At 38.0% G+C, this 14,840-nt stretch overlaps 1 protein-coding gene across 1 annotated transcript in view; it reads right to left on the bottom strand.

Moving 5' to 3' along the window:
• Positions 1-1,921: 1,921 nt before the first annotated feature.
• Positions 1,922-14,840, bottom strand: part of LOC139730281 (uncharacterized) — a 62,104-nt gene continuing 49,185 nt past the window's right edge. The window contains exons 42-55 of the mRNA XM_071641160.1: positions 13,891-14,084; positions 12,818-12,991; positions 12,128-12,373; positions 11,351-11,521; positions 10,595-10,798; positions 9,580-9,755; positions 8,985-9,078; positions 8,209-8,385; positions 7,173-7,340; positions 6,092-6,271; positions 5,586-5,762; positions 4,518-4,685; positions 3,751-3,886; positions 1,922-2,150 (exon numbers count right to left, since the gene is read on the bottom strand). Coding sequence (XP_071497261.1) covers positions 1,922-2,150; positions 3,751-3,886; positions 4,518-4,685; positions 5,586-5,762; positions 6,092-6,271; positions 7,173-7,340; positions 8,209-8,385; positions 8,985-9,078; positions 9,580-9,755; positions 10,595-10,798; positions 11,351-11,521; positions 12,128-12,373; positions 12,818-12,991; positions 13,891-14,084 — 2,494 coding nt within the window. The remainder of the gene's footprint in view (positions 2,151-3,750; positions 3,887-4,517; positions 4,686-5,585; positions 5,763-6,091; positions 6,272-7,172; positions 7,341-8,208; positions 8,386-8,984; positions 9,079-9,579; positions 9,756-10,594; positions 10,799-11,350; positions 11,522-12,127; positions 12,374-12,817; positions 12,992-13,890; positions 14,085-14,840) is intronic.

Consider the following 14,840-nt stretch of genomic DNA (forward strand, 5'->3'; position numbering starts at 1 on the left):
GAAAGAAATTAAAATGTCAATACAAAATAGTTCACTCTTCATCATGAAAAATTATAGTGTAGAGTGAAGCACGGACAAAGTTATAAAAATATTTGATCTAACATCATTGCTTCTCATTGCCGGATTCGAAAGCTCAATAATTATGTGTTTATCACTGACATAAATATTTTCACCAGTCCCAAGAAGAGACACAAAGAAGAAATGCCTAATTTCTCCAGGAATTAAATTTGGGATATTCAATCACAGGTACATAATGCACTACTAGTATATCGCAAAAATTAACTCGCACTGATTTTAGTTTGACTACTTAAATCTTTTTTTTTTTACTTCCTGAAACAACCTTTCATGAATTATTTGTATGTCAAAGGCGTAATTTCCGCAAGTACTAGGTTATAAACAAAACATGAATACAAAATGTACAATGATGCAGAAACGGGCAAATACGAGCAGAATATTAAATGTTCTTCTGACGTAACAGTCTCTGATTGTCAAGGTATGATTATCTCTTTTCAAAATATGGGCAAAGTGAATACAATGTATGTACTATGCAGTCACAATCACTGGACGGAAAAGGTGAAGCCATTGTTATTCTTCGGGCTTCGGACAATCAAGGAAATTCTTCGTTCAAAACACGAACATACTTTCATTGGCAAAAATATCTTGATATCTGGACGGAAGTTAACCTTCTTTCCTGGGCAATGAAAACAAGGTGTTAAACGTGATATCTCAGAATACTGACAAATGCATGAATAAAACAATTATTGTTTCTATCTTTCATTGGCCGCTCTCGCAATGTTTTCGGTGCATAGGAATTGGAAAATCGCCACTAGTATCAAGTAATCAGGTACCACAAACCTTCTACCAACTGATTTCACTTTGATTGGTTCTTTCTCAAGCGTTGGTATATCAGCTAATCCACCTAGATTTATGCACTACTTCGCTCCTAAACCGACAACCAAATAAAAACAAGCACAAAACACACAAAACGAAACAAAACAACATACACAGTAAAACAACGAAGCAAACAGTCACAAAATTAAATGGAAAAGCATACACTGCTTCACATCGACATAATGCATAGATTATCATCAATACCACAATTTGTTTTAACAGTGATTTATCGCTGTAGACATTATCTACCCATAATGGAAGCAGAGCGAATTCAAATGTGAGAAGTGATCAGTGACGTCATGATTTCGGAAGGAATCATTCCTAAAACGTGATGCCCAGCAGAACTAGGTAAGTTTCATATACCTATACTCAGCTCAGTCAATTGTTTCCCCTCCTAACTCTTTTCTATTTTGAATTGCAGGTGCAGATACATAACTGAACGGTATTATTATGACCATAGCCTGGCCCGTCATAATCATCTCAAAATAGATTTTGTGAAGTATGCGTCCAACGGATACCCAAACTTTTTTTTAGGTTATTACTTATCATGGTTGTAAATAAATATTGTATTTTTACTTTTTGTTCTTGTTCTTCTTGTTTTTCTTCTTCTTGTTATCATTCTTATTATTATTGTTATTATTATTATTATTGTTATTATTATTGTAAATACTATTATCATCATTGTTATTATTATTACTATAATCATTATCGTTTTTATCATTATAATCATTATCATCATCCGAAACCGAGGTTAGGATTTAAAAAATTCAATTGTCCTTATTTGGGGACTGGAACTGCATATCAGCTTGAACAATATCCATCTGCTGATGATTTTAAGTATGAGAAAGACAAAGATTTGATAATCCTATTTAATCACTTAAATGGAATTTTGCAACAAACATCCTTTGCACTGAGTTCACAAAATGGATATGAGAACTAGCGTATCAAAGAAACATTAATCATTCTTCCAATAATTATGATCATAAAACTTTTGAGCGAAGTTGAGATGGAAGTGGGACTTCCTCCGTCATTATGCGTCACTTTGGAAAGGTTCGACCGGTGTCCTGGTATACGGCCGAGGGCCTTGGAGGGATGGGAAATCCTCTTCTTTGTCCTTTCCATGGTCTTTATCCATTCCATTGAAGCTACTCAGACTCATCATAATGTGGCCTTCCTCATTCAGGCTCCCTTCACTAATTTCAGATGGCTCTGGGCTTGGTGTTACAGTCGCTGACCTCAAGAAATAGGGTTTATTTAGGCTGCAACAAAGAGGTATAATGAGAGAGAGAGAGAGAGAGAGAGAGAGAGAGAGAGAGAGAAAGAGAGATAGAGAGAGAGTGGAAGGGGGACACGTGTCAGAAAATGAAATTCTATGTTCTCCTTTTTACAGATAAAGAGATTACAATCAATCCAATACTCTGCTGCACGAGTAGTATTCAAAATCAAGAAACATGAACAAATTTCACCAGTTTTAAGAAGCTTACACAAGCTTCCAGTCGAAAGTCGGATTCAGTTTAAGATACTGTTATTAGCATTTGAATGTTTTTATATGTTTGCTCCACATTATTTAAGGGAGCTTCTTCAAATCTACACACCAGAGAGGAACCTTCGTTCAAAAAGTACAGATTTATTTGTTATTCCAAACAGAAGAACCACATTTTACGGAGAACGAACATTTGCTTTTAATGCCCCTACCTTATGGAATAATTTACCTCAGAAATTAAGCAAATCACTGATATAAATAGATTCAAGTCTGCTTTGAAAACGCATTTGTTTACAGTGACAAAGTAAATATGAAGCTCGGTACCATCACTGTAATTGGAATTGCATGTTTTTGTATAATCTTTTCATTTTTTGAGCGCATAGGGACATTATCACTTTGCGTTATGCGCTACATATGCACTGTCAGTTATTATTATTATTTTTGATAATGGTGAGCTTTAGATCGGCGACGCGAACGCTAACAGAGGACCACACCCACAGGTGTAGAAAATGCACTGTGATGGTGTTGAAGAGTGTTCACCTGACACTTAGTGGTGTTAAATTGACACTGTACCTGGTGTTATTTTGACACTGTACTGGTGTTAATTCAAAAATGACACCACATGGTGTTGATTTGATATTTGTTGGTGTTAATATCAATGGTTTAACACCCGTCCAGCTTCAATAAGTGACCACACCAGCTGGTGTTACTGTGGTGTAAATTTATTTTCACATTTTTTTCAAAAATCTAGTATTCTAATGTAAAATTCTTGATCGTCTTGATTAAATTAAAAATCAACAAAAAGTGCAGTTACTAAGAAACTCTTCAAAAAACAGTTTAATATTTGGAAATGACACTATTTAACAGCGGACTTTATGCAGTGTAAGACAAGACGACTTAGCCTCCCGGGCTGAACAATGGAAACAGCTGTCTCGCGTCTCAGAACGCTCACGTATCTAAAATGCTGTGGAGACTGCGCGATGACATGACAGAATGTCAGATAAAACTGATATATAATGATATAGGCGTCATAACACGCTCCATTCACCTCCCTGACTCAAGCAAGGCAAGAAATGATGGGGGGCATGGAGGTGAAGTCATTGCTTCAAACAACTACCTTTCGAGGTTTCAGAACCAAACCAACCAGAATCTGCTGTGCTCTTTCAAAACTCTATTGGTAGCATAATGCAGCAATATATCTTATCCGTGGTAAAAGAAAATGAATGAAATGAAATGGTAGCGGGAATTCATAAGCAGAAGTAGAAATAACGACTTCAGGCGTGTCGGGATCATAGTATGGATACGCGATCTTCTTGAATAGGTGTTACGTTAACCATTGGTCGAGGTTAAAACTGCAATTAAGACGAATCACCAACCTGCTCGTTTTCTTCACGACCACGCCGACACCAATGATGACAACGAGGAGGACAACACCAGCCACACAGGTGCCGACAATGATGATGGTATACAGCTTTCCCTCTGGAACTGGAGGGACTGTAGAGTCCTCCGGATCTAATCAAGATTTAAAAAAAAGTTTCTGTATTAGATACCGCGATTTCCATTACTTTCCATAACAATGTGAAACCCTGGCTTCTTGTAAGTGGACTTTTTGTTTTCATCTCTGGAAAAAAAGTACAAGTCTGAGATTGAAATTGAAAGATACAAGCAAAATTGAGAAAAGAAGTAGAGTGTGACAGTTATAAGAACATAAGTTCTAGATTTTATCTGATTAGATAAAGTCAAAGTAGAAAATGATGAGACGATTCTTGGTCTTTCACTAGATCTTCTAAACACGTGAATATGGTAATTCATTCTACTGTAAAGGAGTCTCACAACACCTCACTGGCTATTTACTGGTAATGGAGATTTTTTTGTCTGTTTATTATCCCTTGAAGCTTACATAATAACCATGTATACTTAAGAAAGAGTATGAATGGGGGAATAATCGATAAGGTTAGTCGTTCATCTGTGTTATGTAAATTAAATCTCGAAGTGGACAAAGGGAACTGTGATATAAATCAAAACCTTTAAGAAAATCTGACTCCCTCCGGTAAAAAAACAACAACATACAAACAATATTCGCCACACGATGTAGTAATAAGTGGGAATATTATTGATCACTACTACTCCTTTTGCCACTCACACATGCATTCGTGATGATTGGTTGAGGCGTTGCCAGTGGTAAACATCCCAGTGGGACAAGGCATGCACGCCTCCTCCAGATGATGGTGAAGGTTTTGGTACGTGTCGGGAGGACAGGGGAGGCACATCGAGGTTTGGACTTCAAAGTAACTTCCACTGCCACAAGCAACTGTAACATAAAAAAAAAAAAATCAAAATATAGTACCATGGGTGGAGTTAAAATGTATCTACATGAACAACACACGTCATGGTCACTGTACAGCAGAATCACATTTAGAAATGCAGGGTGCTTATTAAAAAAGGCTTATATCAAAGGGTACTTGTTACTGCATACAATGACACAATAAGACGGTGGATACATTCTTTGCAAACACGTTAATAAATTTTGTTCCTGACGCAGCTTCAGACCATATTTCATTCATTCCATTTCATTTACTTCATTCCTAACAAACAAGTAAATATAATTAAAGTGAGACATTTCTTAAACAAACTCAACAATGATTTTACACCAGGACCAAAACAAAAATTGCTGGAGGTCATTCCTGTATCCCAAACCTTGAATTCTGGCAAGGCAAGGGATGCTCTGTTATTATCTCAGTAAAAGAGGTGAGGGGCTGCTGAGGAAATAATTGTACATCTATAATTCACTGGTATGATAACCTTTCTCGATCTTGATTCCACACCCATTTGGGTCCAAGGATTATCTGCCTGTAAGATGCCTATTATTTGTTTCCTTTCTCAGTTGTTCGTATGTGAGTTAATTATTCATTTCCAATCAAATGTCAAGTTGGACAACTTCTCCTTCAGTATCACTCTAACCTGTAGTTGAAAAGGGATTCGCAAGTAGTTTAAGATAGGCGCGAATATTTTTTTGTACTCGTAAACGAAAATGTATTAATGTACTCTATTGATATATTTACACATCCTGAATCAGGGTGGTAGTATAATTGAACGATGTTTAATGATAGTACGATCTATACTCCCTGCGGTATATTGTTGCACGATAAGGGTATCATTGTTGATTACTAGAACAGGGATTCTGGAAATGAAGGCTAAAGACCCAATTTACCAATGCAATCCGTAATATTTGCAGAGCCGTTGCCCTTGGTAACCAGGTCATCCGGACACGGGATGCACTCTTCCTCTTGGTGTCCACTCTGGTCGAGGTATGAATTGACTGGGCATGGCAGGCAGCGGGGGTTGGAGGTATTGGACACGTCCACGTAGAATCCTGCCTCACAGATGACTGGTAGAGTATAACATATGAAAACAATTTCACAATATTACACTCTGTCATACTGACAAGCCCAATTGGAAGAAATATCAACGATAACGTAAATACGACTTTTGCCCTAACTTCAATTGCTATATTCAGATACCACGATTTTTTCTACAATAACAGTAAAGTTGACATGTCATGTAGTGCTCCTTTATGATAAATTCAAGTGAGTTTCAAAACAAGCAAACAAAACAATAACAGTATAAAAACAGAAGAAGAAAACTAAACGAGATTAACTGGCACAGTGACAGAAGAAGAGGAGATCCCCATGCAAAAACGCGGACTTGTTCACCTACCCACACAGTCGCTGATATTGGAGGAGGCCTCGGTCAGAGTCACGTAGCCAGCTGGACATGGGATACAGCTCTGCTGTCCACTTCGATCCTGGTAGGCGTTCAGTGGACATTCAACGCAGACTGGCTCCGGGTTGTCAATGTCAACCCACACATCTTGGTAGTAACCCACGGGACAGGGAACTGTATTACAATGATGGCAGCGAGAAGATAACACATTAAGAATCAATACGAAGTACAGAAGTGTTTTTTTTTTTTTTGTATGTTGTACCTGTTGGGACCCACAATCTAAAAGCTTCACTTTTTACTGGGTACATCCATGCCCATGCCCAAAATCATTTTTCACTCAAATATCAATCTTCTTTAATCCTCAACGTCAGTATAGTATAATATACCCCGATTCATTTTTGATCACATACGTTGACATTAACGTTTCCTTTTATTTCCATTGCTGTGATACATATTTTGTTGTAACAAAAAAAAACAACAACTTGGACTTGATATTAAACATGACAATTCACCTCTCATGCACTAAAGGGCCTTCATAGCATTTGTTATTGAAAGAAGCCAGATAGTTATGACAAATTACTCCTGGTACTGCTCTAAATCATAATCCGTGTCTTTCATTTGACACTATACTACACGCTTGATATTCCAAGGAAACTTGACTAACTCTGTAAGGCATATTGGTTCGATACGCTGTCGATTACTGCTTGTATGGCAAATTTCTTTCATTTCATGGATATTCTTGCTTAAGTTTAAACAAAGCATATTAAATGACTGGCCCCTCCATTCGAAGGACAAATCACACGAGTCCTAAGAATATTATTTTATTGGAGCCGCTCATCTTCTTCACAAAGAGGACGAAAAAGTCACCCATTACCATCCGAGTTACATTTTCTGCACTCAATCCGTCCATGTAGAGAATCTCATTAAAAAAAAAAACCTAAAAAAAAAAAACCTTAAAAAAAAACCTTTTACCACATGAACGAAAAAAAAAATGGACCAATATGGACCAATGGACCAAAATACCAAAATGAGCAATAGTTTAGTGTACATGGAATGGTAGAGTTATGAGGCTCACCGATGCACTCTGTGATACTGACGGCCTCAAGACTTGCTGTGATGAGACCATGGGGGCATTCCTTACACTCCGCTTGCCCCTCCTGGTCTTGGTAAGTATTACGCGGGCAGGACTCGCAGGAGGACAAATCTCCCACCACAGTATAGTACGTGCCAGCAGGGCAGATAACTGTGTGTAAAAAGAAAACATAATCCTTTCCCATTCTCCATGTCTACTCTTGATAGTACTGATACTACCACATGCTCTGGTACAGCTTCTAGAAAATAATCATCATCCATTAACAGTGTTTCCCTCCTCATCAAAACTATCATATTCGATACTAGTCGGTTGAAATAACGATAAATCTGCAATTTTGAAGATAATATTTTTAACACCTAAAATAATGATAATAATGATGATAATGACACAGCAGTAACGATGGTAATAGTGTTGACGATAATGATAATCTTGATTAAATTTTGTTATTTTAAATGGTGTTACTTGCAGTAGTAGTAGTAGTAGTAGTAGAAGTAGTAGTACTATAGTTGTAGTTATGACATTTAGAATTGTTGAATTTGCAAGAGTAACAATGACAATAATCACAATAACATAATGATGATACTATTGATCTTACTAACATTAATGCTAGTACTACTACCTACAATGCTGATGATTAAAAAAGATAAAACATTGATACTAATAGTGTATTCATAATAAGCTTATGATGGGTATACCTTCACTAAAGATTCTCTGCGCTGTGGCCACAGCCGTAAGCACTACCCATAAAACAGACATACTGGAGATATACTGAATAAAACACTCTATCCAAACACATTCCAAACTAATGATGTTCAAATTTTGACAAAAATTCAACCAAGGGTCTGTGCTAAAGTGCTTCGTTCACAACATCATAAATAGTACTTTCACGCTACTGCTTCCAAATCAAGAAGGCCAATTTGGTTTTTATTTTGCTCTTGCAAAGGTGGACACAGAAACAACACTTGAACTTAAAACTCTTTGAGCACACTTTAGAGGAAGAAAAACCCCGCCGTCATACCACAGTTTCCCCTGGCCGTGTACCCCTGCCCTGCAGGACAGATGATGGTGACTGTCGAGACCACACCCCCGGCATCAGGATCTATTGTCTCGCCGTTCATCTCCAGAGATAAGGAGCCGTTTGACATGAGTGTGTTCAGGGTTTCACTCATCTCATCCACTGATGGCTGGTCACTCTCTGGAGCCGTGACAACAGAGAGATTGAAGGTCATTACAAGGAATATTGAAATTCCTTTCAACATTGTTCACACAAAGATAAAAGATGTAAGATCGTATTCTCTGGAACTTAAGAACTTACAAACCAAAAAGTCCATCTCACTAATTGGGACTTAATGAATGAACCACATAATAGAATGCGGATGTAGTGTAAATGGTGTAATCAATATCTAAATACTTGTGCAAGGGCTGGAATAAATGCAATGTCCCACGATATAGCACAACATTAAACAATGTCTGTAATTCAGACTCCGGGCTGCAATGGATATTGATTAATAAAACACCTTTTCAATTAAATGAAATGAAATAAAATGAAATTAACTTGAATTACATTACATTACATTCAACAACTCCCTTTTCCCAGAACCTACTTTGCCTTTCTAGAAACTCGACAATAACACTTAAAAAAGTAGCGAATTTTCAGAAAAAAACGTCATTAACAAATTGTCTTCATACACATTAATTTCTATACATGTCTAGCTTTTAACTGCAGTACCTAAACACAATTCAAGAATGGGTTAAAGTGAGATGAATGAAAAAGATAATATCAGCTTTTTTTACCTTCAGTATTGGTGTAATTGAATGTTGCCTCCACTGCTAGCGTGACGGGCTCGTCATCAGTTGCTCTTCGTCGACGAGAAACGCAGTTCTCGACCTGGATTAATGAACAAAGGATCCTATTTTGTAGAACATGTTTTCTCTTTGCATTTGAGGTGTAGAGATTCTGAAGCTCTCCAGAATTCAGATGAATGACTGTATGTGTTTATGTGGCCTATGTGTCGTGTCCTCAGAAACACATTTTGAAACTGCACTGATATTGAACAAACTTGGAACAAACAACAGAAAAAACATTAAAGTCCTTATGACACATAAGGTGATATTCTCCAAATTAACTTCAATGAAAGCTTTTTTTTTACAATGCCATTTTGATGACAATTCTGCTTACCTTTATTTTTTTTTAATGAAAGGAAGTGATTGGTAATCTCTTTATTTAAGCTCAGACCATTCCAGTAGAGAAAACTAGAAGACTCTGTGACCATCTTCCAAGACTCTATGTGACCATCTTCCTTTTTTCCTTTGTTTGCGATCAATGCAGTACATCTTAATTTTCTTATCATCAAAAAAAGAAAAAGACTCACAACACCTCACTACTTACGTCTATGTTAGAAATGGAGCAATGGTTGTTGCTAGAGCAACCAAAGTTCCCTATGCTGTTGCTGAAGGCACTGGTGAGCTGCACCTTCAGTGTGTTCTCATCCTGCTCCGAGGAGCACTGGGCACTGGGGTAGGGCAAACTGATGTTGGCCGTCACTTCGTTGGGTTTACTGATCTCTGCAGCAGGTGGAAGACAAGAGGAACCCATTAACCCTTTCTGTGGTAGTTCCTTTTGACAGTGCATGTCTACTGGACTTGGCATTATAATATTTCACTTTTTGCTAAAAAGTGTATTGCTACCCCCCCCCCCCCCCTCCGACACACACGGTATATTTAGGGTATGGTTAGCCTATGTACATGTATACGCCCCTTCCCGCCATCTGAAAGCATACTAATTTCTATCTCAGGACTGTCACAGTTGTCGAAACTCCAAAAAGCGGGTTTTTCGCAGGACTCTCCTGCCTTTGAGACCCCCCCCCCCCACTGCCTATTTCAAGTAAGCTGTCATTCCAACCCCTGATCTCTAGACAAAATTGAGGGCCAATGTATTCATTTTTAGAAATGAAACAATGTGAGGACCTTTGCTAACTGGATTGAGACTTAAATTAACTGTGTAGGCCTAAAGTGAAGGGACATTTCCCTATTAAAGTCACCAGGAAATGTGTAGTTCATGCAGTTTGGATAATGACTAAGCTTGCAAGAAGCATGTTTAGCTACTTGGTAAATGCAACCCATTATGCATTTTACCCTCCTCTCTGAACACGTTGGTTATGTGGGATCTGTGAACGACTAAGTGATTGTTTTGAAGCGCTTACCTAGGGACAGGGTGAATTGATTTGATTGCAGAAGGGAATCTGGTATGATCAAAAGCAGCAGCCATTATGAATAGACTTTTGGGAGACCAGCAAAGCTAGTGGTGTAGCGGTGATGTCTGGTTATTTTTTGAGACAGATGCCCGCATTCTCTTTGTGAACCTTACATCAACCATGGACCTATAGGTCCATGCATCAACCTACCCTGGCAGCTTGGTAGCTTGGCTTTGATGTTTAAATCAAGCTGATGGCTCCACACATAGTTGGTGGATGGGCTGCAGACGTAGAAGGAGTGTACCTCTCCGACAAAGTCCATGCCATCGGGACAGCTGGCGGTGCAATTGTACGCTTCTCCGTCCGTCTCGCACTCCAAGGTTCCATTCTCCGGGGCCTTGAGGGTGAGACAGGCTGCAGGAAGAGATGAAAGGTATAGGTGGTGACTAACTTTCAACTGGTCTGGAAATCTATGTTTTTTAACCAATAGTGTCCCTTTCTGTTCCAATGAGTGAAAGATGACGAAATACTAATTACACACACAAATCTATTGACAGCTAGGTAATAAATGTGGGACGCACAGGGTTACGGAACAAAATACTATGGATCTGCAAGGACATTGGTCAGTGTTAACATTATAGGGAGAAGATTTGGTATGTTTTAGTGAGATGACAAAAGGAAGGATAACCGCTGCCTTTGTGAAGTCATGTTATCATGTATGCTACACTAAGATGCTATGCCTACTATAATCTTCTCATGTGGCACCTACTGACCTTGCACGAAGGGTATTATAAGAGGACAGGAGAAATGATACCCGCAGTAGTACTGTGCCAGCTAGTTTTATCAGAAAAAAAAGTATTAAAGAGATATCCAATGTCATCATTCCTCCTGTAAATCATTCTGTAAGATCACGGCGGACATCACTTGTAACAGGTTGTGGTATTTGTGTCGTATTGGATGCATTACCTGGACATTTCTGGGTGTTACAAGCTTCTTCCTCAAAGTCATGACCCTTGCAGGGCATTCCATGTTCATTTGGGGGAGGGTTAGTGCACTCCCGAGTCCGATTCCAAATCCCTCCACCACAGGACTCTGAGCAGGGACTCCACTCTGTCCACTCACTCCAGTTTCCATGGACTGAAATTTAACGGACAAATCAAACTATTTTGATGCAAAGGAAAGAAGCGAATGTATCACCAGCAGAGAGAGGCATGAACATGCTTTTCTAACTTGCTAAACTCTTCAATGGATATCTAATCATTCGAACCATGTTCAGTCAAATAGCTAGAATTTATATCTATTATTCAGTATACACTGTATTAAAGTCTTTACAGCTCTAGGTGCAGAAATGCATCGTAAGTAAAAGAACACATTGTGATACATTGGCACTGCGCCAAGACAGAACACACTCTCTTCACTATTGGAGGTAAATAACATGCTTTGAATCACAACCAAATGTGACCGATATTTGTGAGCATGCAATATAATTATGTGCGAACGTGTGGTTGGCAGAAAAAAGGTTTCCGTTGTGTCATATCAGCGATTAATCAGTTCTGATGTTCAACATTTGTGTGTGTGTGCCCTGTAGTCATTTTAATCAATTTTGCAACTCCCATCTAACTTTACTACTGACGGCATGTACACAAATGGCGCTCATCACTTATTTATTTATTTATTTTTTTTTTTACATTACACAATATATCGAACTTAGTTTGACCAATCTGCAACTCGCGTCTAACTTACTAATAGCGACTTCACAGAATGGTCCCTTGAATACGTTTGAGCATTCACATGAGGTGGTCCTATTCAGCGTGGTGCAGCTCCCTCCGTTCTGGCAGGTGGTATTGGTGCAAAGGTCGACCTCTTCATCACAGATCTTTCCTGTCAGGTACTCTGGACATAGGCACATGTAGGATTTCAGTTGGTCCACACAGGTACCTCCATTCTGACAAGGTGGTGATGGCTTGGCTAGCAAACATTCATTGGTATCTGGAAAACAAGGGAATACAGGCATGTCAGGTCAAACAATTGCACGTGCCATGTAGATTACATTTTTAGTATATAGACAGTTATTCCAAGTTTATTATCGATAAGGCCATAGGGCATAATCATCAAGGGCGTGTTCTTATCTATATAAAAGGTGCAATATGTAAATATACCACACAATTCAAATTGAGAGCAGCCGATGAAAAGGAACAAATCCCATTTATTCTCTACCATTTTCTACAGGTCTTTCAATCTTCAAAACGCTTTGGACACTGATGGACTCACCAACTGTTGCCTACCGGTCTCCTTTTCTCTGTATCAAAAGGAACAGGTTTGAAGGGCTGATTATAAGCCAATGACACATGTCTTTTTTATATCCCTACGGTACATCAGTGGACTATTCGGTGTATTTAGCATTTACACATGGATTATGTAAAATAATCTCACCATCGCACTGTGAAGGAAACTTTGCCGCAAGAGTAAATGCTTCGTTCCCAGTAAAGTCTGTCCATGTGATGACGTTTCCTGAAGCACTTGAATTACACTTGGTCTGAAGCACAGGTGTCAAATCGTCCCCTACTAAACCACTCCAGAGGTTGAAGGCGTTAACCTGGAATTTGCCTATTTTTAGGATTAGAACAATGTTATGATTATCACGCGTTACGTGAGTTACATGTAATTACATCAGAAAGGCAAAGTAATCAAATATCTCATGGTTTCATTTGATGACATACATAATCATGTTAGTATAGTGTTGATAGTTCACGCATATTTTTCTTTTATCTAGGTTCTTTCTACCAGAAAATAAGGAATATAAGTAAAATGTCAATAGTCATCTTCATAACTTGAGAAATGAGATAAACGCCTAAGAGTATATCATTGTTTTGCACAGAATCATAAGGGGACTTTGCATGTTAAAGACACATTGTGTGTGATATGGCACAGTTAGCCCGTGCCGTGTGGGAACCTGGTGGCCTGCGTATCAAGTCTATGAGAACATAATGGAAATATTTCAGAATTCAGTCCAGAACGGGTTAACATAACACAATTATGTTTTGGTGTTTCTTTTGTTCTTTCTTTTCCATTTTATGGTATTTCATGGAGAAAGAATAGGATAACATATAATGTCCCAAGGCGATTTGCATTAGTTATACAATCTTTTTTAGTTTCTCCGACAAATTGCCTCTTTCCTTCAGACATTCAAAGTTTCCTTAACATTCACAACTAGTATAGGTTATAAGCAAAAACACTCTACTGTAGTGATAAACGGTACACACAGAGGAGGGAATAATTATTGATACTGTCATCATGCTTGCATTCAGGCCACTCATTTCTTTTCCTTAAGCTGATTGATAGTACATGATAGATTATTATATATATTCACGTTCATTTAAAACATAATTATCATAACTTACATTCCGCATTCGCATTTTGATTGTACACTTTCTAGAGATCAAGGTTTTCGTACCCCTATTATGAATCAGGGTCACATACGGACCTGAGTTATTCCTCAAACTCACCACTGTTGAGAAGACTCGATCCGATCGTAACATCAATGTTTTCTCCCATACTACTCTCATTGGCTGCACTGTGATTGGCCAACAGCTCAGAGCCATCAACGCGCCATTCCCATTGACCGTGTATGTCAAACCATAGGAAGACATGATGCCAACGGTTGTCACATAAACTTGACTGGTTGCTATTGTATGGCTCTCTGAAAGAAAAACAAAAAGAACACCAATCATTATGATGGCTGCTCAAGAGTCATTTGTACGGAACAAACACAGCTCATACAAAATACGTAGACTTTTTGGTCTTGTCTAATTTGTTGATGTTTGTGTTTTCTACTCATCCACTTGCTTGTTATCCTAGTTTGAAAAACTGTTGTATGTGCTTTCCAAGCAGTGAGCAACATAGTGTCTCTGTTTTACATCTCCTCTCCTCGATCCCGATGAAGCCCGTATCACTTTGCCCATACGTCACTATTCCCAGCTGCTATGTCTTCACAAAATGGTATCTGATGATATCGCTTGTTAACATCTATCAACAAGCTACACAGTACACACTTATCGTACATACAGAACGAAACGAAAACAAAACAGTCAGGTTTCCATAGCCTTTTCACGCATCCGGGTCATATAGTGAGCGTACGCGTAACATTGACATGTGAGCTTCCGCCAACACTGGCTCATTAACATAATATATATATATATATATATATATATATATATATATATATATAACATATATGATAACATAACATATATAGATATACATAACATATATTTTGTATATATATATATATATATATATATAATATATGTATATTATACATAATATATAATATTCACCACTGCAAATTCACACTTTTTCAATCGAAATATACGCGCTTGTTGGTGATTTAAAAGTTCGTTTTCGTTGAAAGTAGTTCATTTGAGATACCAACATCATTCTTTAAAGAAAAATTAAA

The sequence above is a fragment of the Diadema antillarum genome, unplaced genomic scaffold (assembly GCF_040938485.1).
Source record: "Diadema antillarum isolate AM-2024a unplaced genomic scaffold, OU_Dant_1.0 seq00000300_RagTag, whole genome shotgun sequence".
NCBI classification, from domain to species: Eukaryota; Metazoa; Echinodermata; class Echinoidea; order Diadematoida; family Diadematidae; genus Diadema; species Diadema antillarum.